At 43.2% G+C, this 27566-nt stretch overlaps 1 protein-coding gene across 4 annotated transcripts in view; it reads left to right on the forward strand.

The window, feature by feature from the left end:
- Nucleotides 1–27566, forward strand: part of mtap (methylthioadenosine phosphorylase) — a 137963-nt gene that overhangs the window by 50060 nt on the left and 60337 nt on the right. For all 4 annotated transcript variants that reach the window (XM_055632775.1, XM_055632777.1, XM_055632776.1 and 1 more), the window contains 2 exons: nucleotides 3221–3279; nucleotides 3702–3869. In XM_055632775.1, coding sequence (XP_055488750.1) covers nucleotides 3221–3279; nucleotides 3702–3869 — 227 coding nt within the window. The remainder of the gene's footprint in view (nucleotides 1–3220; nucleotides 3280–3701; nucleotides 3870–27566) is intronic.

A 27566-nucleotide genomic window follows, 5' to 3' on the forward strand; every position in this document is an offset into this window, starting at 1 on the left:
CAATTAACTGGCCTCAACTACCTTCAGTGGCAGAGGCAGAACATCAGATTGACAGGAACATGGTAGGGAATGAGGAAGATCTGTTGGAATACATTTGCATTTATTTCAAAGCCAAGGGCTTGACAGGGAAGGAGGATGAACTCTGGGCTTGAATAGGTACGTGATATTGTGATATTATAGCCATTGCAGAAACATGGGACTGGCAGCTTAATGTTTCAGGATATTGCATCTACAAACCAGGTAGAGATGGAGGAAAACGAGTTGCATTTTTGATTAAGAAGGACATTATGGCCTTAGTCCGAGATGAAATTACTGACGATTATCGAGTGTGGTTTTATGGGTGGCGCTGAGAAATAAGAAGGGTATGATCACCTTATGGGGATTGTACTGCAGCTCCACAATGAGTTAACTGGAATTAGAGGAACAGACATGCAGGGATATTATGGAGAGGTACAAGAATAGTGAGGTGATCATTGTCAAGGATTTTCATTTTCCTAATGTAGACTGGGGTGTCCATAGTATTAAGGTCATAGGATGGAATTTGTTGAGTGTATTCAGATAAATTTCCTTAAGCGATATATAACCAGGGAGATGTCAAAGAGATATTGAGACTCTGTCAGAGGAAAGAAAGCATGTGAAGTATAACCAGATGGGATGTGAATCCCTACAGTTCTATAGGGGATGCAGGAGTATACTTGAGACGAAAATCGGAAAGGCAGAAAGGGTGCATGAGATAGCTTTGGTTTTCATGTATTTTAAAGGAAAAGGAATATCCCGGGAGGAAATGTAGCCCCTGAAGACCAAAGTGGACATCAATGTTTCGAGCAGCAGGAGATGGGCAGATTCCTCAATAAATATTTCTCTTTATTTTTTACTGTGGAGAAAGACATGAAGACTAGAGAATTTGGGAACATTAATGGGGATGTCGTGTGTTAATCCTCATTACAATAATGGAGGTGCTGTATGTCTTAAAAACTATAAACGTAGCTTCGATATCTAGTCTGGTTTATCTAAGAACACCATGGAAAGCTAGAAAAGAAACTGCAGGAGTCCTGGCTGAGATATATGCATCATCGTTAACCACTGCCCAATCCTGAAAGACTTCAAGGGTGGTTAATGCTGTGCTTTAATTCCAGAAAGGCTGCGTTGAAAAACTTGGGAACTACTGACCAATAAGCCTGACACCTTTGGTAGATAAGTTACTGGGAGAGAATCTGAGGGATAACACTTGCATGTATTGGAAAGACTGGGTTGATTAGGGATAGCCGACAGAGCTTTGTGCATGGGAGATCAAATTTAATAGAAGTTTTTGAAGAAGGGCAATGAGGAGAATGTGGTAGAAGTAATCTATAAGGGCCTCAACAAGGACTTTAATAAGGTTCCCCATGGTAAGCTGCTCTGCAAGGTTAGATAACATGAGACCCACGAAAGCTAGCTGATTGGATACATAATTAGCTTGATGGTAGAAAGCGGAGGGTGATGGGTGGACGGTTGTTGTTCAGACTGGAAGCCCATGACCAGCACTCTGGATCAGGGACCGGTACTGGGTCCACTGTTGTTTGTCGTCCATATCAACGATTGGCATACTTAGTAAGTTTATAGACAACATGAGAACAGTGCTATCGTAGAGAGTAAAGAAGGTTATCTAGAATTACAGCAGAATCTTGATCTGCTGGGTAAGTGGGCTGAGGACTGGCAAATAGAATTTAATTCGGATCAGTGCGAAGTGTTGCATTTTGGGAAGTCGAACCAGGAAGATATAATTACACTATAATTGGACACTATAAATCTAAGACTTTCATCGTTTAGTTTAGTTTTTTAGTTTAGTGACGCAGCATGGAAGTTGGCTGTTCAGCTCACCGAATCTACGCCGACCAACAATCACCCATACACTACTAGTTCTATCTTACACACACCAGAGACAATTTACAGAAGCCAATTATCCTACAAACCTGTACGTCTTTGGAATATGGGAGGAAACCTGGAGAAAACCTAAGCAGCTACAGCGAGAACATATAAACATCATGCAGACAACACCCACAGTCAGGATCAAATCCGAGTCTCTGGAACTGTAAGGCAGCAATTCTACTGCTGTGCCACTGTGTGTCCCATTGGCCACTGTGGCACCCACAATACAAATAATTAAGCGTGTTTTATTGTCATGTGTCCCGAAACAAAATAATGAAATTCTTACTTGCACAATATGTAAACAGAGTAATCTGTAAACAAGTTCAGTGTACATATAATATGCATATATATGTATGCATGTACGTGTATTTGGCGGTATAGTGTTTAATAAGCTGATGTTTTTTGGAAAGAAGCTGCTCCTGAACTTGATCATTACTGTTTTCAGCCACCTATACCACCTTCTGAATGGCAGGAAGGAAATGAAAGCATGGCTGATGATGCTGGGCATCAAATTGTGATGGTTTGGACAGCTGCACATCCCAGACACCCAATAGGATATTCCTCCAGTCCATCATCTTTAATTTTGTAGGCTGATCCCATGGCCTTCGTCCCCATCACTTATCTGTGAAGTTCCCGGCAGTTTTTTGCTTGAGGCTCATCAGATTCTGAAAGGAAAATCATGCATGAAATATAATTGCTAACAACCTTGCTATTTTCCAAAGCACTCAAGCCACGTGTAATTGTCATACATGAATCAATAATCTGTTTGGTGATGGCCACAGTCAGATAGAACACTCAAATTTATCATCTCTGTAATTGTTTAAGAAGGAACTGCAGATACTGGAAAATCGAAGGTAGACGAAAGTGCTGGAGAAACTCAGCGGGTGAGGCAGCATCTATGAGGCGAAGGAAATAGGCAACATTTCGGGCCAAAAAAGGGTTGAAGAAGGGTTTCAGCCCGAAACGTTGCCTATTTCCTTCGCTCCTTGAATGCTGCCTCACCCGCTGAGTTTCTCCAGCACTTTTGTCTACCTTATCTCTGTAATTGTCCACTTCTATTGGCTCATATTTTAAATATTTGGTACTTATTTAAATCTCTTTGAGACTATTCATTGCAGTATTCATCTTGTTATTGCTAGTTTGCTACAACTGTCTTTCACCAAATTGACCCCTAACATAGGGCATTGATTTTTTCCTGTAAAAATCAATGCAGGATATTCCTGAATGAATACAAATGAAGGTTTAAATGTTGTGAGCCAATCAATGTGTATTGCTTTACTTGTCTAATGTTATGCATTTCCTTTTTATATAGCCCTCGGATGTCCTTGTGGTGGGAAAGATCAAAAATGTTAATTGTGTTCTCCTTGCAAGGTAAGTTGAAACGAGTGTTGTCTCCTTTATTGGTTCCTGGAAATTAATGATTCATAGAGTCATGGAGTGATACAGTGTGGAAACAGGCCCTTTGGCTCCGGGCCTTTGATACAATGATGATGAAAAATCTGTGGCATCACTCCAGATTGAGAAAGCGCATAATTGCTGCTCTAATTTAGAGGTATTAGAGATTACACGTTTGTGTGCTGTTAAACAAATCTTGGCAAGTTACTATCAGCCATCCTGCAGATGGTACACAATACAGCAGTGATGGGGAAATGTGCTATTCCGCTTATTCTGACTATTTTATCATAAGGTTTACATGGCAATTCCTTCTCTTTTCTATAAAATTGTTATAAATTCATAAGGGTATTTATTACTTCAATAAGATATTCTATAATTAATTTTCCTTTATGAAATAGACATGGGAGGGGTCACTCCATTATGCCGACAAATGTCAACTACCAAGCAAACATCTGGGCATTAAAGAATGAAGGTTGTACCCATATTATTGCCGCAACAGCATGTGGTTCATTGAAAGAAGATATCCAACCTGGGGATATTGTCATTATCGATCAGTTTATTGACAGGTACTGTTATTTTTTATTATGTTTAAAATGTAGATGCCGAAGTTTGACTGTGGAACCAATAGTTGACTTTACATATTGGGTTGTAATGAATGATGAATTTTAATAATCATGCTCTAGAAAATGTGACAAAGGTGTAGGCATATATTCTGTCATGTTTTCGATAACATTTTCCCCTTCCCTATCATCGTGCTTTGTCTGTTTGTTTCGTTAAATTTTCAGGGAAAAAATGAGACTAATTAATACCTAATCCTATCAGAAGCTGAACTATATTCACATCCCTTTGATTGTTTATACATTTTTTTCTCAATACTATCCAATCCCCACTTTCCTGCATCGATTTGTTCAGTTTGAGAAAACATGCTGGAGCAAAACAAGGCAAAGGAATCGTGAATTTAATGATGAGAGAATTTAAATGCATTTATAGTTTACATAACATGTTATTTGGATTATACATTGTGAATTTGAACTGTTTTAGTAAATGTTGAGTTGGTTTGGATTGGGGTGGTTGGGTGCTTCAAGAAAAAATACCTACAATTGACCTCTGAGAAAATGTGGACCACATACAAAATAATCATATCATTTTGAATTGCAGACCATGGTTGTCCAGTGAGTTTTGAAAATGGGAGATTTTAGATACTACTAGATCAAGTGTGACTCGTTGGGCCCCGTTCCTCCAACGCAATAATCCATCACTCGCCAATCTCCCCCAATGTAACCCGTTCCCTCAATGCAATATTCCACCACTCACCCATAGCCCCCCACGGGAGGCCTGGTCCCCCAACGCAACCCGTTCCCCAACGTACGATTCCACCACTCATCCGTTGGGGTCCCTGTCACCCGGGAGGCCTGGTCCCCAACACAACCCGTTCCCCCAACGCAACATTCGACCACTCACCCATAACCCCCACGGGAGGCCTGGTCCCCCAACGCAACCCGTTCCCCAACGTAAGATTCCACCACTTACCCGTTCCCCCTACACCACCCGTTCCCACAATGAGACATTCCACCACTCACCCATAGCCCCAAAATGTGTAGGTCGGCTCATTTTTTCACCCTCACTCATTTTAAACTTTAATAAAAATGCAATTGCACTAAGATTTAATGTGATGTAGGTGCCACCGACAAGAGCATCTTTTGAAGTCCAAATCTAATCATTAAACTTTGCTGTGCTGGGTTAGGCTGGCAGATTCTTTCCCTGAAAGTCATTTGCTGTGAAGGACTCAGTGTTCTGGGATAGCAACATTGTAGCCGGTCGGGCATTGTGACGTCATAACTGCCTAGCTACCAGTGCAGATTTGAAGAAATCCTTCTCAAAGTGGGGTTAAAACTTTTAAATCTCCCCCACTACGCCCCTCTCCTGACAACAATGTAAGAAAACTCTCATAGCTTGTTGATTGGCAGCTGAGATCCCATTGTGCAGTCATTTTTGGCTGGCTGAATTTTCACGGCAGCGAATGTAAATGAGATCCAATTGTGATTGGAGGATTGTGAGATGCCATTGTGACATCATCACTGGAAGCTGCCAGAAAAGTCTCACTCTCACAGTCCGTTATTATTCGCAAAGTTGGCTTTTTTAAACCTTTAAATATCTATAACTTGTGAAATATAAAATCAAATCTGTAGGAAATTTCACAAGATCGACGACGGGTAAAAGCTGAGTAAGGTTCTGCAAAAATGTTAGTGCTACCGTGTACCATTTTGGCGTAGATACAATCTCAATCACAGGCACACACACACGTATAGAAACAAGACGAGACCTTTAGTATTATATAGATAAACAAAAACTCCCTCCTGAGTAAAGATCATTCTACATACTGCATGTATTTTTGTTGTGGTTTAAATGTATTAGCTCAATTTTATTCCTTTCACTTTTCAAGAGTTAAGAGTGTCACATTCAATGGAACTATGCAATGGAACTATGAGATTCTTACTTACTGTAGCTTATTACCTCATTAACATAATAACATGCAATAAATATACTAAGATAACTAACATAATAAATTAATAATCTCTAAGGCCAGGTAACCAGACTATAATAATGCCAAACCGAAGTGCATAGTAAAACCAAAAGCAAATCCATACCAGATCATGGTTACTGCAGTATATTTGTGGTTAGTGTTGTGCTGTGTTCAGGGGCCTAATGGTTGTTGGAAGAAGTTGTTCCTGAACCTGGGTATCCGGTTTTTGAGAATCTGCACCTTCCACTTGATTCTGTAGGAAAGAACTGCAGATGCTGGTTTAAATTGAAGGTAGACAAAACATGCTGGAGTAACTCAGCATCTCTGGAGAGAAGGAATGGGTGATGTTTCGGGTCAGGAAGAATGATGGGGGAATCACATACGTATGCATCACATACGTATGCATCACATACGAGGAATATGCGGGAAAAAATGCAGCAATGAGGTACTAATTCTGGATTAGTGATAATTTTTCAAAACTCATTAGATTCTGGAGTAGTTCCTGAGGTTTGGAGGGTAGCTAATGTAACCCCACTTTTTAAAAAGGGAGGGAGAGAGAAAACGGGGAATTACAGACCAGTTAGTCTAACATCGGTAGTGGGGAAACTGCTAGAATCAGTTATTAAAGATGGCATAGCAGCACATTTGGAAAGTGGTGAAATCATTGGACAAAGTCAGCATGGATTTATGAAAGGTAAATCATGTCTAACGAATCTTATAGAATTTTTTGAGGATGTAACTAGTAGCGTGGATAAGGGAGAACCAGTGTATGTGTTATATCTGGACGTTTAGAAGAGTTTCGACAAGGTCCCACAAAAGATTAATATACAAACTTAAAGCACACAGTATTGGGGGTTAATAATAATAATAATAATAATAATAATAATAATAATAATAATAATAATAAGTATTATTATTATTATTATTATACAAACTTAAAGCACACGGTATTGGGGTTCAGTATTGATGTGGCTAGAGAACTGGCTGGCAAACAGGAAGCAAAGAGTAGGAGTAAACGGGTCCTTTTCACAATGGCAGGCAGTGACTAGTGGGGTACCGCAAGACTCAGTGCTGGGACCCCAGCTATTTACAATATATACTAGACTAAGTGGGACCTGTTGGGTCCCAGCTTCACACGGGAGGGCTGGTCCCCCAACGCAATATTCCACCTCTGCACTCAAGGGGGGGGGGGGGGGGGGGATGGGCACAACTTTTTGCAAGCTTTAGAACCAATAGACATTTTTTTTGCAAGCTTTAGAACCAATAGACATTTTTTGCAAGGTTTAGAACCAATAGAGACACTTTTTGTAAGCTTTAGAACCAATAGACATTTTTTGCAAGCTTTAGAACCAATAGACATTTTTTTGCAAGGTTTAGAACCAATAGACATTTTTTTCAAGCTTTAGAACCAATAGACATTTTTTGCAAGCTTTAGAACCAATAAACATTTTTTTTGCAAGCTTTAGAACCAATAGACTTTTTTTTGCAAGCTTTAGAACCAATAGACATTTTTTTTGCAAGCTTTAGAACCAATAGACACTTTTTGCAAGCTTTAGAACCAATAGAGACATTTTTGCAAGCTTTAGAACCAATAGACATTTTCTGCAAGCTTTAGAACCAATAGACATTTTTTGCTAGCTTTAGAACCAATAGACATTTTTTGCAAGCTTTAGAACCAATAGACATTTTTTGCAAGCTTTAGAACCAATAGACATTTTTGCAAGCTTTAGAACCAATAGACATTTTTTTGCAAGCTTTAGAACCAAGAGACATTTTTTTGCAAGTTTTAGAACCAATAGACACTTTTTTGCAAGCTTTAGAACCAATAGACATTTTTTGCAAGCTTTAGAACCAATAGAGACATTTTTTGCAAGCTTTAGAACAATAGACATTTTTTGCAAGCTTTAGAACCAATAGACATTTTTTTGCAAGCTTTAGAACCAATAGACATTTTTTTGCAAGCTTTAGAACCAATAGACATTTTTTGCAAGCTTTAGAACCAATATACATTTTTTGCAAGCTTTAGAACCAATAGAGACACTTTTTGCAAGCTTTAGAACCAATAGACATTTTTGCAAGCTTTAGAACCAATAGAGACATTTTTTTGCAAGCTTTAGAACCAATAGACTTTTTTTGCAAGCTTTAGAACCAATAGAGACACCTTTTGCAAGCTTTAGAACCAATAGACATTTTTTGCAAGCTTTAGAACCAATAGAGACTTTTTTTGCAAGCTTTAGAACCAATAGACATTTTTTGCAAGCTTTAGAACCAATAGACATTTTTTGCAAGCTTTAGAACCAATAGACACTTTTTTTGCAAGCTTTAGAACCAATAGACACATTCTGCAAGCATTTTAGAACCACTAAGGGCACTTACATTTGAGTAGACATGTGTTCAGTGTTATTCACAGCTCAGTGAAACGTGACCCTCTGCCTTCCTCCATCTTGAAGAGACTGTGAGGCACACCACTTCCTGGTTTTATAGTCCTTCCCCCCTGCCGCCAGCGGGGGCAGTAGAGAGAATGGGGAACTTTGTAAAAACATTAATATCTCTGTCATTTATCATCGACGGGAAAAATCCTCGGCACACATGCGGCGGAGGGGGGCTCTGAGCGAGGTGGCCAAAAATGACGGCCGTAGGTGGCGGCGTTCTCTCGGAAATCGCAGCACAGATAGCCAAAACCGGTCAAGAACAGACTTTTAGTAATATATAGATTAATGATTTGGACGAGGGAATTGAATGCAACATCTCCCAGTTTGCGGATGACAAGAAGCTGGGGGGCAGTGTTAGCTGTGAGGAGGATGCTAGGAGGCTGCAAGGTGACTTGGATAGGCTGGATGAGTGGGAAAATGCATGACAGGTGCAGTATAATGTAGATAAATGTGAGGTTATCCACTTTGGTGGCAAAAACAGGAAAGTAGACTATTATCTGAATGGTGGCCGATTAGGAAAAGGGGAGATGCAACAAGACCTGGGTATCATGGTACAGGGTCTTGGTGAGACCACATCTGGAATAGTGAGTACAGTTTTGGTCTCCTAATCTGAGGAAAGACATTCTTGCCATAGAGGGAGTACAGAGAAGGTTCACCAGACTGTTTCCTGGGATGTCAGGACTTTCATATGAAGAAAGACTGGATAGACTCAGCTTGTACTCGCTAGAATTTAGAAGATTGAAGGGGGATCTTATAGAAACTTACAAAATTCTTAAGGGGTTGGGCAGGCTAGATGCAGGAAGATTGTTCCCGATGTTGGGGAAGTCCAGAACAAGGGGTCACAGTTTAGGGATAAGGGGGAAATCTTTTAGGACCGAGATGAGGAAAACATTTTTCACACAGAGAGTGGTGAATCTCTGAAATTCTCTGCCACAGAAGGTAGTTGAGGCCAGTTCATTGGCTATATTGAAGAGGGAGTTAGATGTGGCCCTTGTGGCTAAAGGGATAAGGGGGAATGGAGAGAAGGCAGGTACAGGATACTGAGTGGGATGATCAGCCATGATCATATTGAATGGCGGTGCAGGCTCGAAGGGCCGAATGGCCTACTCCTGCACCTAATTTTTATGTTTCTACTTGATTGTAGTGAAATAAGAGCTTGGCCAGGGTCGTGTGGGTCATTGATGATATTAGCTGCCTTTTTGCTGCAATGCCTCCTGTAGATCCCTTCATTGGTGGAGAAGTTCGTACCTGCAATGGACGAGGAAATGTTGAACACTTTCAGAGTGTTCAAGTTACGATCCGGGCCATGAAGCAATCCGTTACTATGCTCTCTACTATACACCTGTAGAAATTCGATAGAATATTCATCAACATATTGAATCTCCTCAATCTTCTTGGGATGCAGAGGCAATGAAGAGCTTTCTTTTTCATTGCATTAAAGTGATGGGTCCAGAACAGTTCTTTAGGGATGTGCACACCTGGGAACTTGAAGCTGTAGATTCCCAGCTTTCCTCTCCTGAAGTTAACAATGAGCTCCTTAGTCTTCATATTGTTGACAATAGAAAATAGGTGCAGGAGTCGGCCATTCGGCCCTTCAAGCAAGCACCGCCATTCAATGTGATCATGGCTGATCATTCCCAATCAGTATCCCATTCCTGCCTTTTCCCTTCTTCTTTTGTTGTATGTCTTTTAGACCTGCAGCTCCGTTGAGGCGAGCCAGGCCAACGTGTCATCGTCCAGGTCCATCAGACCTCGTTCACCATTCGGTGGCCGGTGTTTGGGGCAACTGGTGACTATGTGCTCCACTGTCTGTTGGGTCCACACACTCGCAGGAGGCGCTGTCCACGAGGCCCCACCTCTTCATCGCTACTCCGTAGCGTACGACGCCTGTCCTCAAGCGGTTGACGTTTGTCCACTGCTTTCGGGGCAGGTCCTGGCCAGGGACGTCCATGGGGTGTAGCCTAGATGGTTCCGCTGACTTCCACTGGTCTCTCCATCTCGTCGTGGCCAATACCCCATTCCTGCCTTCTCCCCATATCCGCTATTTTTAAGAGCCCTATCTAGCTCTCTCTTGAAAGTATCCAGAGAACCTGCCTCCACCACCCTCTGAGGCAGAGATTTCCACACACTCACCACTCTCTGTGAGAAAAAGTGTTTCCTCGTCTCCGTTCTAAATGGCTTACTCCTTATTCTTAAACTGTGGCCCCTGGTCTGGACTCCCCCAACATCGGGAACATGTTTCCTGCCCCTAGTGTGCCCAAGCCCTTAACAATCTTATACGTTTCAATGAGATGCCCTCTCATCCTTCTAAACTCAAGAGCGTACAAGCCCAGATGCTCCATTCACTCAGCATATGACAGACCAGCCATACCGGGAATTAACCTTGTAAACCTACGCTGCACTCCCTCAATAGCAAGCATGTCCTTCCTCAAATTAGGGGACCAAAACTGCACACAATACTCCAGGTGTAGTCTCACTAGGGCTCTGTATAACTGCTGAAGGACCTCTTTGCTCCTATATTCGATTCCTCGTGTTATATAGCCCAACATGCCATTCGCTTTCTTCACTGCCTGCTGTACCTTCATGCATACTTTCATAGTACAAGGACCCCCCAGATCCCATTGTACTTCCCTTTTTCCCAATTTGACACCATTCAGATAATAATCTGCCCAACTGTTTTTGCCACCAAAGTGGATAACCTCACATTTATTAGGTATGTTACAAAACCTACCTGAATCGCCATTGGGAATCTGCCCTCAGCCAGGCCCGCGATTTTGGCGCTGTTTGGAGGGGGCGGGTTTAAAACGCGATTTTTACTAGGCTGTACTAATCGCACATGTTCAGCCTAGTAAATCATTAACGAAAAATCGCTGCAAGACCCGGTCGCAAAAGGTATTATTAGTTTTATAGGCCTCGATAATATAGTTCTAATAGATTTAAAATTACTGTTTCATCTCGCTCTCGCAGCCCCAATAGAGCAAACAATTAAAGGTCTATTCATGTCATATATATAACCCCAATACAAATTATCTATAACGAATAGCTCTCTTTTTATATCCCACAGTATTTTCCTTTGTGGGGCACTAATCCAGCGCTTGTCAACGTTCTAAACCGGCGCGTTCCACATGAACCCACTAGAAAGCCGATTTAAATGGGCATTTATTTACAGCAATTGAACACTAAATTCCTTCCATTTGGCCTATAAATTAATGTAAATTAGATATAAAAATCATGTTATATTGTGAATTACTTCTGAATAATCTTTGGACACTTAGGCTATTGCAACATAATCTTTCCTAAGAAATGGCTGTTTCCAAGGCTTTTTTGTAACCATTTCAATAGGGAACAAGAGAAATTTCCGAGTATGAAAATGGTCATAACTTTTTAAATACTTGAGATATGAAAGTGAATTTGGTGTCAAATTAAACTTATTGTTATGCTTTATCTGATGGGATAAATTGCAGACTTGATTTTTTAAATCTCAAAATATTGTAACATTGCTACATTTATCCACATTAAACTGCATCTCCTATGCATCTGCCCACTCACCCAACCTGTAAATAGCTGCGGTCCCAGCACCGAGCTTTGCGGTACCCCACTAGCCTGCCATTCTGAAAAGGACCCGTTAATCCCTACTCTTTGTTTCCTGTCTGCAAACCAATTTTCTATTCATGTCAGTACCCTAACCCCAATACCATGTGCTCTCATTTTGCCCACTAATCTCCTTTGTGGGACCATATCAAATGCTTTCTGAAAGCAGGTATACTACATCCACTGGCTCTCCCTAGTCCATTTTCTAATCCTTTCATGATTTGATGCACCTCAGTAAGATCACCCCTCATCCTCCAGCGCTCAAAGGAATAGAGACCCAGCCTACTCAACCTTTCCCTATTGCTCACACCTTCATCCTTGCAACATCCTCATAAATCTTTTTGGAACCCTTTCATAGAAACATAGAAAATAGGTGCAGGAGTAGTCCATTCGGCCATTCGAGCCAGCACCGCCATTCAATATGATCATGACTGTCCCTCAAAATCAGTAAACCTTTCTGGCTTTTTGTCCATATTCCTGTATTCCCTTAGCCCTAGGAGCTGCAGTGCATTCAGAAAGTATTCAAACCCGCTTCACTTTTTCCACATTTTGTTACGTTACAGCCTTATTCTAAAATTGATTACATTTCTGTTTTTTTTAATCATCAATCTACACACCATACTTAATAATAAAAAAGCGAAAACAGGTGTTTAGAAATGTTTGCAAAGTAATTGAAAAGAAATAACTGAACTATCACATTTACATAAGTATTCAGACCGTTTGCTATGACAGTCAAAAGTGAGTTTCCATCGATTATCCTTGATGTTTCTTCAACTTGATTGGAGTCCACGAGTGGTAAATTAAATTGATTGTACATGATTTGGAAAAGCACACACCTGTCTATATATACAGTTGACAGTGCATGTTAGAGCAAAAACCAAGGCATGAAGATGAAGGAATTGTCCGTACACCTCCGAGAAAGGATTCCCCAGACAGATCTGGGGAAAGGTATAAAACAATTTCTGCAGCATTGCAGGTCCCGAAGAGCAGAGTGGCTTCTGCCATTCTTAAATGGAAGATCTTTGGAACCACCAGGATTCTTCATAGAGTTGATCACCCGGCCAAACTGAGCAATCGGGGAGAAGGGCCTTGGTCAGGGAGGAGACCATGAACCCGATGGTCACTCTGACAAAGCTCCAGAGTTGCTCTGTGGAGATGGGAGAACCTTCCAGAAGGGCAACTATATCTGCTGCACTCCACCAATCAGGCCTTTATGGTAGAGTGGTCAGACGGAAGCCACTCCTCAGTAAAAGGCACACACAATACAATACAGTTTTATTCGTCACATTGCACATAAAGTGCAAGTGAAATGAATTTGCAAGCAGCAGTACAATGATAAGGAACACACAAACACACTAAAAATGTAACACAAACATCCACCACAGCATTCATCACTGTGGTGGAAGGCACAAAAATTGTCCAGTCCTCCTCCATTTTGCCCCGTGGTCGGGACCTCAATCCTCCGCAGCCGTCGCTGCAGGCGTCCAGATGGTAAAAGGACAAGGTAAAAAGTCCAGGTAAGTCCAGAATCAGCTCTTCCCCACCTGAGACTGCAGCTTCAGGATGGTGTAGGCCGCAAGCAGGCCTACACATGACAGCCTGCTTGGAGTTTGCCAAAAAGCAACTAAACACGATTCTCTGGTCTGATGAAACCAAGATTGAACTCTTTGGCCTGAATGCCAAGTGGCATGTCTGGAGGAAACCAGGCATCTCTCATCACTTTGCCAATACCTTACCTAAGGTGAAGCATGGTGGTAGCAGCATCATGCTGTGGGGATGTTTTTCAGCGGCAGGTATTGGAAGACTAGTCAGGATCGAGGGAATGATTAACGGAGCAAAGTACAGGAAACATAGAAATTAGGTGCAGGAGTAGGCCATTCGGCCCTTCGAGCCTGCAGCAAAATATGATCATGGCTGATCATCCAACTCAGTATCCCGACCTGCCTTCTCTCCATACCCCCTGATCCCCTTAGCCACAAGGGCCACATCTAACTCCCTCTTAAATATAGCCAATGAACTGGCCTCAGACCCTCTGGGCAGAGAGTTCCAGAGTTCCAGAGATCCTTGATGAAAACCTGCTCCAGACTGTTCTGGACCTCAGACTGGGGCAGAGGTTCACCATCCATCAGGACAACGACCCTAAGCACACAGCCAAGACAACGCTTTGTGACAAGCTTGTGAATGTCCTTGAGTGGCCCAGCCAGAGCCCGGACTTGAACCCGATCGAACATCTCTGGAGGGACCTGAAAATAGCTGCGCATCTACGCTCCCCATCCAACCTGACAGAGCTTGAGAGGATCTGCAGAGAAGAATGGGAGAAATTACCCAAATACATGTATGCCAAGCTTGTAGCGTCATACCCAAGAAGACTAGAGGCTGTAATCGCTGCCAAAGGCACCTCACCAAAGTACTGAGTAAAGGGTCTGAATACTTATGTAAATGTGATATTTCAGTTGGGTATTTTTAATTGCTTTACAAAAATTTCTAAACCTGTTTTCGCTTTTTATTATTTTATTATGTGTAGATTGATGATTTAAAAAAAAAAAAATTAATCCATTTTAAAATAAGGTTGTGACGTAACAAAATATGGAAAAAGTGAAGTGGTCTGAATACTTTCTGAATGCACTGTAAATCTAACTAACAGAGGTCTTTGGATGACAATATCTTTCCTATAACACGGTGCCCAGAACTGAACATGATATTTTAAATGCGGTCTCACCAACGTCTAATACAACTGCAACATGACCTCCCAGCTTCTATACTCAGTACTCTGACTGGTGAAGGCCATTGTGCCAAATGCTTTTTTGACCGCCATATCTACCTGCGACTCGACCTTCAAGAAACCATGCACTTGTTGCAAATCATTTTAACTCCACTTCCCATTCCATACTGTCAGCAGGAGAGGCAACATCTGGGATGGGGGTGGGTGCCTTTGGATAGAAGGCAGGGAGGCAACTGGGAGGTATAGATTTTTGTTTGTAACTTTAGTTTTGCATCTCACAAGGTGCAAGAAACTTTAGATTCCTGTCAGCTATTCATTACTTTGCAGGGACCTGTTTCTGCGCTGTATCTCCAAACTAAAAATTATGCATGCATCTAGTACGCGTTCAATATTTTAGCAGTTCACCAAGACAGCCTTTCACTTACTCAGATTATGTAGCTCTAGCTGATTATTCTTCACAGCAGAACAAGGGAATACTCAAAAGAAAGCAGAAAGACATGTTCTAATTCCCTTGAAATAATGCTGGCCATTATTCTGACAACTGTTGTTAAGGTTAAGGCCAGAGGTGGTATCTTTCTAAATTGTTTGCTCATATCACCTCCTCGCATCTCACCTGGGCTTCAAAATCACTCTTTCAATGGTGCTTTATTGTCACGTGCAAAACACAGTGAAATTATTTTTCCAGTCGGCAGATTTGGCGCCATTTCCAAAGTTCCAAAGTCAAGTCTGTGCACTAGGTCTTAAGGAGCGAAGCCCGATTCAGGTGGCGCACAAGCTGCTGCAGGGTCTCCAGCCTTTGCCTTTGTCTGGATTGTCCTGTGAACCGATGTCCCTCTCCTAGCCCAGCCTGCTTTGTGCCCTGAGGGCACCTTCTGCAGCCAACCTTGAGGGCATGGAACCGAGGTAAGATCCTGGTTCACTTTCCTACCAACCTTGCTCCTCGTGGCCGTCACCGCCGGCTCCCTCCTCTGTTTCTGGTCTTCAGAGAACGGACAGGGTTCGGGCTCAGCAGCTTTCCCCTTCAGGTTGCGGCCTGCAGGGTTTTTGTGACTTCATGATTTGCAAACTGAAAATAGAATATGCATTCCCGCACATTCCCAAGCACGCCCAATACCCGAGCATTTTCCATTATGTTCGGTAAAACTGCAACCAAGAGGAGAGGCCTATATTTTATTTTCTAAAATGTCTAGCATCTTTCTGTACTCTGAATCTTGTGCACTATGGGTTAAAGTTGCAGTGCAATTCTCTTCAGTCACTTTGCAGCAGCTGTTTATATTATGTCGCTCCGTAAATTGGACTTATATTTGAGTTCATCGACTGACTCGGCTGACTCATTGTAATCAGCTGACTCATTTCCTGATCAATGTTTTCATGTAACTTCCTTCGGTGGTTTTACTATCCTGTTTTGCCGGAGCAAAGACAGACTTCTTCCAAAAAGTACAATGCAAGAGAGTAGGAGCAAGTGTAGGTCATCTGGCCCTTGCAGCTTATTTAATGTGATCTTGGCTGATCTACTCCAGCCCTCATTGACTCCTCTGTGCCAGATCCCCCATAACTTTCAATCTCCCATTGTTTCCAAAATGCATCTATCTTCACTTTAAATATTTATAATAATCTGGCTTCCACAGCTCCTTGGTAGAGAACTCCAGAGATTCATTACCCTCTGCAATAAATATCATCATTTTAAATGACCATCTTGAAACTATGTTCGCACATTTGGGACTAGTCAAAATATCTACCTTGTTTGGATCTTGCATGTTTCAGAAAGATCACTCCTTATACACCCTCAAATCTTTTTGTCTGATCCCATCATAGGATACACCTCACCCAACACCCTGTACTCAAAGCTTTCCAATGTTTTGCCCATTTGCCCTCTCCCGTTCCAGCTTCATCCCATGTGAATCTTTTTTAGTCTGATCCCAATGATGCTCTAGCTCACATACCTCCGCCTATTCTTTCAGTGGCGACATAGCAAAGAGACCAAATATAGTAGTTCAAGCTTACCTCTCGAAATGGAGTATTCATTTAAACGCATTAGCGCTTTTGCGACCTCACCCCAACACCCCCATGGTATCCGAAAACGTTGACGAACAGCAAGCTGCTCACAATTTCACAAACATCAGGAACCTTTTTGCAATAAAGGCCGACGGTCATACAGGACAGACTATAGACTCATTTGCCCTCTTAACAAGGCTGTTGGCCGTTCCAGCTTGCTAATTGTTTGTGTTTCATGCTTCTGTACACCTAGATCACTTGGTACTCATTTTTAGTATTACGTGGTCTGCCCTGTTTTGATGAATACAATCAACCTGGCGTGCACAATCAAAGTGATCAAATAGAGTAAGTTGTCCTACAACTTTAGGCTGTGCACGCCATATGCAAGAAGAAGAGCGTTGCTATACGACCATCAAGGATGCCTACCGCTCTATCCCTCGCCCTCACTTCGGGAAATCCGACCATTCAGCAGTGCTGCTTCTTCCTGCATACAGGCAGCAACTGTAGAGCACACCCCCAGAGGTGTGGACTGCTCAGAGCTGGTCTGGGGAGGCAGAGGAACAATTACAGGACTGCTTGGATCAGTAGACTAGGCAATGTTCAGGGACTCGGCAACGGACCTGAATGAATACGCCACAGTCGTCACAGACTTCATATGGAAATATGTGGAAGACTGTGTTCCCACAAAAACCTTCCGAGTCCTTCCTAACCAGAAGACTTGGATGAACGAGAAGATCCGCATTCTTCTGAAGACCAGATCCCGGGCATTCAAGTCTGGTGATACAGAGGTCTATAAGAAGTCACCATGGACGTTAGTGCCTTGAGAGGTGGGTTATGGAGCATATCAACTCCTACCTTAACAAGAACCTCGACCCACTACAGTTCGCCTACCGTCAGAACAGGTCAACGGAGGATGCAATCTCACTGGGTCTCCACTCCGCACTGGACCACTTGGACAATAATAACAACTTACTGTCGTTTATAGACTACAGCTCGCCGTTCAATAACATCATCCCCTGAGGCTGGTTACCAAGCTCACGGAACTGGGTCTCTGCGCATCCCTCTGTAATTGGCTCCCCGACTTCCTCATCCACAGACCAAAGTCTGTTTGAATTGGCGGAAATACTTTATCCTCCAAAACAATCAGTACGGAAGCACCTCAAGGCTGTGTGCTCAGCCCCCTGCGTTACTCACTCTATACCCATGACAGCGTAGCCGGACATAGTGCGAACTCCATCATTAAATTCGCCGACGACACCACGTTGTTGGACGAATTGGAGATGGTGATGAGTCCGAGTATAGAAGTGAGATCGACCGATTGACCAAATGGTGCCATCACAACAACCTGGCGCTCAATATCAGTAAAACCAAGGAACTGATTGTGGACTTTGGAAGAGGAAGGATGAGGACCCACAATTCTGTTTATATCAATGAGACGTTGGCGGAGAGAGTTAAAAACTTCAAATTCCTGGGCGTGCATATTTCCAAAGATCTTTCCTGGAGCAGCACACTATGCAATTATAAAGAAAGCACATCAGCGCCTCAACGTCCTGAGAAGATTATGGGGATTCGGTATGTCAAAGTGGATTCTCCTAAACTTCTACAGGTGTACAGTAGAGAACATATTGACTGGTTGCATCGTGGCCTGGTTCGGCAACTTGAACATCCACGAGCGGAAAAATCTGCAAAAAGTTGTGGCCATTGCCCAGTCCATCACTGGCTCTGAGCTCCCCACCATCGAAGGGATTTATCGGAGTCGCTGTCTCAAAATGGCAGCCAACATCATCAGAGCCCCACACCATCCTGGCCACACACTCATTTCACCCCTGCCATCGGGAAGAAGGTACAGGAGCCTGAAAACTGTAACGTCCAGATCCAGGAACAGCTTCTTCCCATCAGCCATCAGGCTATTAAACACAGGGGTGGAAAACCTGGGGGGGGAGGGGGGGGGGAACACGTCGCCTCCATGTTTTGAGAGGTGGGGGATATCCCCCCCCCCCCCCCCCCCCCCCCCCCCCCCCCCCCACCCCCCCCCCCCAAGTTTTGTAATCACGGAATTTTAAATCCGGTGATCGAGGCCGCCGATTGGAGGAGAGAGACGTCGGTCAGCAGGCAATGGGGGCGGGACATGATTCAGCGCGATGATTGGAGGAGGGAGGAGTTGGGGAGAGGGGTGGGACTGAGGATAGAGCGTGGTGATTGGAGGAGGGAGACATGGCACAGACCTGCGCTTCATCCGCAGCCAGGATTGATCCCGGCCGGCTCTCCGGCGCAGTCCTGTCCCTTCCTGAGTGCCCCCCACGAATGACCAGAGAGGTCGGCAGTAAAGATCCTCCACTATAGGATCTTTGGTCGGCAGTCAGACGGGTCAGCACAGAGAAACAGTGCTAAACCCAGCTCAACTCTGCCTGTCCCGCCAGGGGAGCTTACAACCCTTCCTGGACTTGCGGGAAATATGGCCAGCGCGGAGAAGCAGCGCTGGTGTCCCATCAGTCCAGACAGGGCTGTAGGTTAACCCGGTGAATCAGGCAGACTTGAGCTGTATTTAGCGCTGGAATTAGCCTCCGAAGCCTCGCGCGCATGCGTGTGAGTGTGCGTATGCGCGCGTGTCATCCAAAAAAATTGTGTCCCCTGTGTCCTCCATGTTTTGATAGCAAAATCCGCTCTTGATTAAACACGACAACAAATAAGCTCTGAACGACAACAGACTGTTACTATTATTGCACTATAATTGTTTGTTTTTTGAGTATGTGTGTATATATATATATTATTTATGTACTATGTTTCAGGGCTCGAAAGGCCAGAGGCGTTGGGAGTCAGACGGGCGCGGTGCCCCGAGGCCCACAGCCAGTGCAGAGAAGCAGCGCTAAACCCAGCTCACTCTGCCTGTCCCTGTCTGGATTGAGACAGGGCTGTAGGCGAGACAGGCACAGTTCAGCTGCATTTAGCGCTGGCTTGAGCTGAAATTATCGCTACGAATATTTTGTCCCCCGGTCCCCTCTATATTTTGATAGCAATTTCCGTGCCTGACAGGGATGCCCAAGGCAGCAATGATGCCGGCGCAGTCCGAGGAGCGCTGGCCTGGTTTCCCACCTCCTCTGCCCCTTTCTCTCTCTCTCTCTCTCTCTCTCTTGTACAACCCCGCCACTCCCCTTATCCTGAGATACCTCTCTCCATCCCGCACAGATTCCCATTTCTGCCTCTATTCAGTCCTCACTGACATCCCCTGTGCTCCCCTCCCCATCTACCCCCCCCCCCCCCCCCCATCTATTCATCCTGCACTGATCTCCCTATCCACCTTGCATTGATTCTCCTGCCACTCCCCATCAATCCTACACTGGTCCCCCAATTGATCCTGTACTGACCCCCCCTTCCCATCCATCCTGCACAGCTCCTCCCTTTCACCCAGCACTGCTCCCCCATCCATCCTGCACAGACCCCCCCCCCCCCATTCAACCCACTGTCAACCACTCCATCCCCGCGCTCTCCCCTCACAATTTTACCTACTCCAAGCAACACGCACTAATTCCCCTGCCTCAATCCATCCAATCCACACCGATTGCCTTCCCAAGCACACCCCCCCCCCCCCCCCCCCCCCTCCACCACCACCATCTATCCATCCTACACTGATTCACACACACACACCCCCCTCCAGACCCTATTGTGCTGGAAAGAAAACTGGAAGAGAGGAGCAGGAGAAAGCCTGGCAGATAATAGGTTGATACAGAGGAAGGATGTTTTTGATAGGCAGATGGTGAACAAAGTCCAGAGATTAAAAGACAGATGTGACACAAAAGGATTGAAAGGTTGTGAATTGTGAAGCTTGAGGAAGGAATAAGTGGAAGGAGAGGGGGAGGGGAGAAATAGATGTGAGCCCAGGTGGGGCACAAGGAAGGGGGTGGGGAAGAGTTGTTTGTTGTTACCTAAAATTGGTAAATTCAATGTTCATACCACTGAGTAGCAAGCTACACGTGCAAGATACAAGGTGTTGTTCCAATGGTGTGGCCTCACTCAGGAATGGAGGAGGCCATGCAAAGAAAGGTCAGAATGGGAATGGGAGTGGGTGCCAAGAGAAGTTTGGTCCTCCCACATTGTCATCCCCTGTTCAATTGTCCAACTACAGCTGATTTATGAACTGCCATTGAGGAGACAACAAAAATGCATCTCCCCTTTTGATAGCTAACATTAGATGGTCATGGGCAAGAACTTGTATGGCATTGAACATTGGGTTAATGAGAATGACAATGAGCAGGGAACTAAAATCATTTTTTTGAAAAGCCCCAGAGCAAAAATATATTGATGAGGCACAAGGCCCAAGGCAACATGAAAAAGAAAGCAAGGATAAAATCCTTAGGTGTACACGAGAAATTACCTTGGAGGCCGGTGGAGAAAATTAGCTGAAATGGGATCAAGGGAAATGGAAGGTGGGACTATTGGATGCGTTCATGGAAACGATTAGATGGAAGAGAAGGCTGAGAGAGGTAGGGAGTCATTGGTCAGTGCAAATAGAGCCAATGTCTATAGTGGGAGAAGGATAGGGTGGAACCTACACTGACTGACTGAGGAGTTGGAGTTGGTTGGAGAGAAGGAATTAGTCAGTCATAATTGAGTAGTATGTCAGGGTCAATCGAGGAGGTTATCAAGGGGCTACTGATTGCATTTATTGCATAAATCCACAATTTAGGTGCAGAAGGGAAGAGCTGGTGAGCTCACTAGGGATGGAGAACAAGCCTGATCACAGATGAATGGCTCAGACTCCCGCCGACAAAACTCAACCCATCTTAACAAATACCTGTGATGGCCTTAACCACAAGCCGCCATAGCGAGTTGTTCATACCTTCCTCTTGGAGAACAAATATTTTTCATAATAAAGACAAATGTAATTCATCTTAGTCTCACTACAGGAAATGTAACAACATTCTGATGGGTAAACAAGGAACATGATGTAACAAGTGGAGTACATGGAGGAGAACTTGTACGTGTGGGTGTATTCAGACTTCTAATAGGCTTTTGACAGGATGTCATGTATAAGATTGTTGCACAAGTTGAGAGCTCATGATAATAGCATGGTTTAAAAAATGGTTTATCACATCGGAAAAATTGGGATGTGGGTCTACTCCAATTTGGAAGGATGCAACTGGTGGAATATTCTTAGGATCAGTTCTTTCCCTCTGTTTATATTAATAATCTAGAGGAGGGGCAGAATGCAAGATATCCAAGTGTGCCAATGATACAAAAATATTAGGAAAAGCAAGTTGAGAGGAGGATATTTGAGAAAGCACAAGATTATGCACTTCAGTTAAAAGTCAAGAGTGATTTATTGTCATATATCCCAGATAGAACAAGTAATTTTTTACAAGAGAATATGTAAACCATTCAGGGCTCTCGCTTAACTTTTTTTCGTTGTTGGCAGCCGGGCAATCTTGGCAGCTTTTTAGGTTGCCAAATGACAGTTTAGGTGGTCATTTAAGATGGCTTGCATGACGTGTGCTCGGACGAAGTGCGTAGTTACCAGACTGAATTATGCTCAATTAAGCATTCACATATTATTTCTGCTTCAAATAAAGTCACAAACTAACAAATTCACCAATCAAGATATGATATATACCACAATGACATGCAGCAAAATTATAATACAGTATCTCAGCTCTTTTTACACATTGCAATTAATGCAATTTTTATTATTTATTTCCACTTCCAAACAAAAATGTGCTTGGATTATTCAGCGTATGATCAACCTGTGTCAATAAATCCTGGACCTTGATAACATATATGCTTAACCATGCACACTACAGATTGATGCAAGCATGTTTTCTGTGAAGGGCCGAAAATTATCATGACATGGCCATAGCATGGGTCGTTATTGCTATTGGTACAGAAACACTCTCGCTTCCCACATAATTTATCCACAACAAAATATACGGGTTGCAAGGAATTTTCTAAAGGCATTTTATGATAATAGCTGACAAAACTGACTATACCCATCTGGCAGGTTAAACATTACACTAACTACCAAGAGATGGCCAAAGGACATAAGTGCAGCAAATGTTCTTTAGGTAATATATTTAAAGGTGTCAAGACGCCACATTACCAGACATTCAGATTAGATGTATGTGTTGTGAATAGCAATGAAGATACACAGTTTGTAAGCACCATTTTTTTTTTAAATTATTGATAAACGCTTTTTCCATCATTCCCACTTCAGAATTAACTTTAAAATTTCCACTGAAATAACTCCTGACCAAATTTGTGATGTATATGACTGGCTGTAGAAGTAAAACCTGGATAAATCCAACATATAGTTGTAAATGTTGCTCAGTAAATAACTACAGTACTGATAATCCATATTAAGAGCATTGATTCACCATTAAAATGAATTCTGTAATAACGTGTCAACGGTAGCGGTGACAATTGAACACTGTTGTTTTAATGTTTCAGGTGTTCACAATTTAATTAATCCATCTTTATGTATTAAAACAAATAATAACGTTGGGAATTAAAACATATTTGATCGCATTCCGTTATCATATATAGTCGATGTTAGCTCTGAAGACATTTCCAGTGTTTCTTTTTTTTCTTTGCCGCCTGCCTGTTTGCAGGCATAAGTTAGAAATACTGTTCCACCGAGACTCTCAGCTTTTAATCTTGTGTTACAATCGCACTCTCATTGTGGCTTTCAAAGATTTTTCTGAGACCACAAGAAGCAAATTCTAAAGTCCTTGGATACAGTTGCATCATGTCTCGAATGCATCCTGTGCCACTGGGGAATAATGTGACGGTTGACTGCTCTCAGCCATTCACAACATACATCCAACAGTTATCAACAGTCATAAGAGCTATCAACCTGCAGACTGCTGATGAGAAAATCACATACTGTAACTCAGATTGGTGAATTACCTCAACAGTCCAGTGACTCATACGAGATGATCACATTTTTTAGAAGGTTTTCGGATGCTCAGATTCTTTTAGATTTACTCTTTAGATAAGGGCAAGGTATGCATTCATTGTTCAAGAAGGAACTGCAGATGCTGGAAAATCGAAGGTAGACAAACTTGCTGGAGAAACTCAGCGGGTGTGGCAGCATCTATGGAGCGAAGGAAATAGGCAACGTTTCAGGCCGAAAGCCTTGACTTCTCCAATTTCCGGTATCCCTTACTGTTTCTTACCCTTCTCAACTCTCCCTCAGCCCTCTGGCTCCTCTTCTTCCTTTCCTCTTCCCCCCCAAGACCTTGCATTAGTTTGAAGAAGGGTTTCGGCCCGAAAACGTTGCCTATTTCCTTCGCTCCATGGATGCTGCCGCAGGAGTTATAGGTAGGAGTTACAGTAATGTGTGGTGCACATAAAAACATTTATATTAATTTCAGTACAATATACAAATCACTTGTTTTTATTGACTGGCATAAAGTTTAAAAATTATCGAAGCATTTTAAATACACACAATGTTATTTTTGAAATTGTATCTCAGTATTTTGACAAAGTTGCCAAATTTACTTTAATCTGTTAGCTATTTAAATGCCAGGTTTGTTTTTTTCAATAGTTGGGCCATATGTGCACTTCATTTTCACTTCAAAAATGGTGTCTAATCAGCACTCTGACATCTGTGGGCAAGTCGTGACCAAAACAATATTGGTGGTTGTTTACTCAGTGATTTTTTTCCCCTTGCTGAACCTCAGCAAGAAATAACATTTGAGATGGTCTGCACCGCAGTAAGTGAGTCTGTTTCAGTATCGATCTGAAGAAAGGTCCTGGCTCGAAATGTCTGTTCATTCTCTCCAAGATTCTGCCTGACTTGCTGAGTTCCTTCATCACTTTGTGTTTTGCTCAGGATTTTAGCATCTGCAGTTCCTTGTGTCTTCTCAGTAAGTACGCCCTTTTTGAAATATACAAATGCCTCCCCTGTAAGAAGTTATGGTGTGGCTTTAAGTAATCCTGTCTGGCATTAATATTCAAGTGCAAGAGCTATCTATTTTGAGCAATTTAACACCTCCATTAAAGTTACAGTGAAATGTCAAGAGTCGAGAGTGCTTTACTTGCTGCAGCATAATAGAATATGTAAACATAATACTCTGTAAACAATATGATAACTGAAAAAAAGTTTTACATATCCATACATACATACATTAAAAAAACCTGATAATAGTGCAAAGAAATCCAAGGCCCCCAAGTCAATGTAGCTCAGTTTATTTGAAGGCTGTAGTGTTTAATATCCTGATGGCAGTGGGGAAGCTGCTGTTCCTGAACCTGATCATTACACTTTTTAGGTTCTTACATCTTCTTTCCGATGGCAGGAGTGAAATTAGTGTGTGGCTAGGGTGGTGTGAGTCTCTGATGAAGCTGGTTGCCTTTTTGAGACAGCGACTCCTATAATGGTGGGATGCTCAGAACCCATGATCGACTGGGCAGTGTTCACCGCTTTTTGCAGTCTCCTTCACTCCTGGACATTCAAATTGCTGAACCAAGCCGTGATGCAACCAGTCAGTATGCTCTCTACAGTACACTTGTAGAAGTTCAAGAGAGCCCTCTTCCGCCTGTCGCTGTGACTCGCGGATGGCCAGCTTGACCAGGCCCAGGAGCAACCCAACCAGGATTTCTTCGACCCCACTCTCTCCCCTACGCACAGGGTGATAACCAGCTTGGAGGGAATGATAATGCTGAATGCCGAGCTGTAGTCGATAAACAGCCTGATGTAAGTGTTTTTATTGTTCAAGTGGTCCAGTGCCAAGCGGAGAGCCAGTACGATCACAGCGGATCACCGACTAGACCTGGTGTGGCAGTAAACAAATTGTAATGGGTCAAAGTTCTTCTTGAGGTAGTTGATATACGCCATAACCAACCTCTCAAAGCACTTCATCACGGCCGTTCGTGCCAACGCTCGATAGTCATGGAGACATGTCACCTTACTCTTCTTGGGCACTGATATTATTGACACCCTCTTAAAGCAGGTGGGAACCTCGGACCTCAGTAATAAAAGGTTGTAGATGCCCGCAAAAACTCCAGCCAGTTGGTCTGCACAGATTTTAAGAACACGGCCAGGTATGCCATCAGGTCCAGACGCTTTCCCAGGGTTCACCCGCCCTGAAGGATATTCTGACGTCAGCCTCGTGACTGTGACTGGAATACCATCAGGAGCTCCGGGGGCCCGGGTGTTCTCCGAATGAAAGTGTGTAGAACGCATAGAGGCTTCTGGTTGGGAAACACTCGGATGATTTTCGTAGGAACGGACTCTTCCGCACATTTTGGTATGAAGTCTGTAAAAACTGTGGCATGTTCTTTCAGGTCTGTTGCCGAGTCCTTGATCATCGCCCAGTCTACCGAATCAAAGCAGTCCCGTAGTCATTCCTCTGCGTCTGTTGACTAGCTCTGTGCAGTCCTCACCGCTGGGGGTGCGCTCTTCAGTTGCTGCCTATATGCAGGAAGAAGTAGCACAGCTGAATGGTCAGATTTCCCAAGGGGCAAGGGACAGAGCAATAGGTGTCTCTAATGGTCGTATAGCAGTGGTCAAGGGTGTCTAATCTTCCGGTGCTGCAGGTGGGAGTATTGGTGGCAGTTGGGGAGTGACTTCTTCAGTCTGGCTCTGTTGAAATCATCGGCTATGATAGTAACGGCTTCAGGGTACACTGACTGGTGTTTGTTGACCACGGCGTGCAGTTTCTCCAGTGCCAGTTGGATGTCAGCCTGGGGTGGGACATAGACCATGGTCAGGACGATGGAGGTAAATTCCCTTGGGAGGTAGAAGTAGCAGCACTTTACCGCTAGGTGTTCCAGGTGCGGGGAGCTGGAGTTAGACAGGGCTGCCACGTGTGAGCACTACAAAGAATTGACCATGAGGCAGACATCACTGCCTCTTCCTTTCCCCGATCCCTCTGTTGTATCCATGTGATGGTTGGAGAAACCTTTGGGCTGGATAGCTGAGTGGAGAACTGCAGAGCTGGTGAGCCATGTCTCTGTGAATAAGAGAACACACCATTCTCTCATCTCCCTTTCATCATACAAACCCATTGATCGTCCATTTGTTCATATTATCTTGGGCAATATTGGATAGATTTATTTAATCGAGTGTATGGGTGCATTGTTCACTGTTTATATCAGAATGCAAATACACTGGGTTGTAAGTGGTTTCCCATTCTTGCTGCAGGATTATGTGGGTTGTTTAGTTATGCAGAGTTTACATTTGTGCAAAATCGTTTCTACTGTAGGCCTAGTGTTGTCAATGTTTTTAATGTCTGGAATAGTGCGAGCAGGTCACTGCTCCACCTTATTGTATGCACTGTAAACAAATTGTATCTTATGACTGCTGCTCCTTGTTGTAATCAAAACCTTTTTGTGTAACCACTCCACAATTTAATCTATGAAAATGTTAGTGCTTGTAAAAGTAAAGCCTCAAATATTGCAGATTCTTCGTATTCATCAGCAAACAAAGCAGTTTCACTGATACTTCTATGTTTTCGTTTATTAGACTGAGCAAAAATAGGAAGTCTTTTTAATTGGGCAATGTTCGTGTATTTGTTCCATATGATGGTGAAATTCTAATGCCAGGCTGCATCATATAGAGATTTGTGGATCTCACATGATATGAACTTTATTGTGGCAGGAGTTCCAATCGGAAGAAAATGAATTCATGTTCTGATTAGAGGTCAGATCTTGGATGGAACGCGTGCAGTGAAAAGTATCTGGGAGATAGAAATTCGGCTTTGGTTATGTGCACTGAATGTGTGATGTGGCAGCATACTTATGTGGAACTCTGCTCTTGAACACTGAGGATATCTTTGCTTTATTGATTATGGGTGAGGATGATATTGACCCCCAAGGTCTCTTTATACCCACACCAATCACATCCAACCCAACAATGCACATTTCATTTTCCTGCAGTTGTTCTGCTGCTATTGTGACATTAGATTATACATTCATGACTGTGTGTCCAAATTTGGTGCTAATTCCATTTATAAGTTTGCAGATGATACTACTGTGGTGAACCAGATCACAAATGGAGTACTGGGAG

Source organism: Leucoraja erinacea, chromosome 3, assembly GCF_028641065.1.
Source record: "Leucoraja erinacea ecotype New England chromosome 3, Leri_hhj_1, whole genome shotgun sequence".
NCBI classification, from domain to species: domain Eukaryota; kingdom Metazoa; phylum Chordata; class Chondrichthyes; order Rajiformes; family Rajidae; genus Leucoraja; species Leucoraja erinaceus.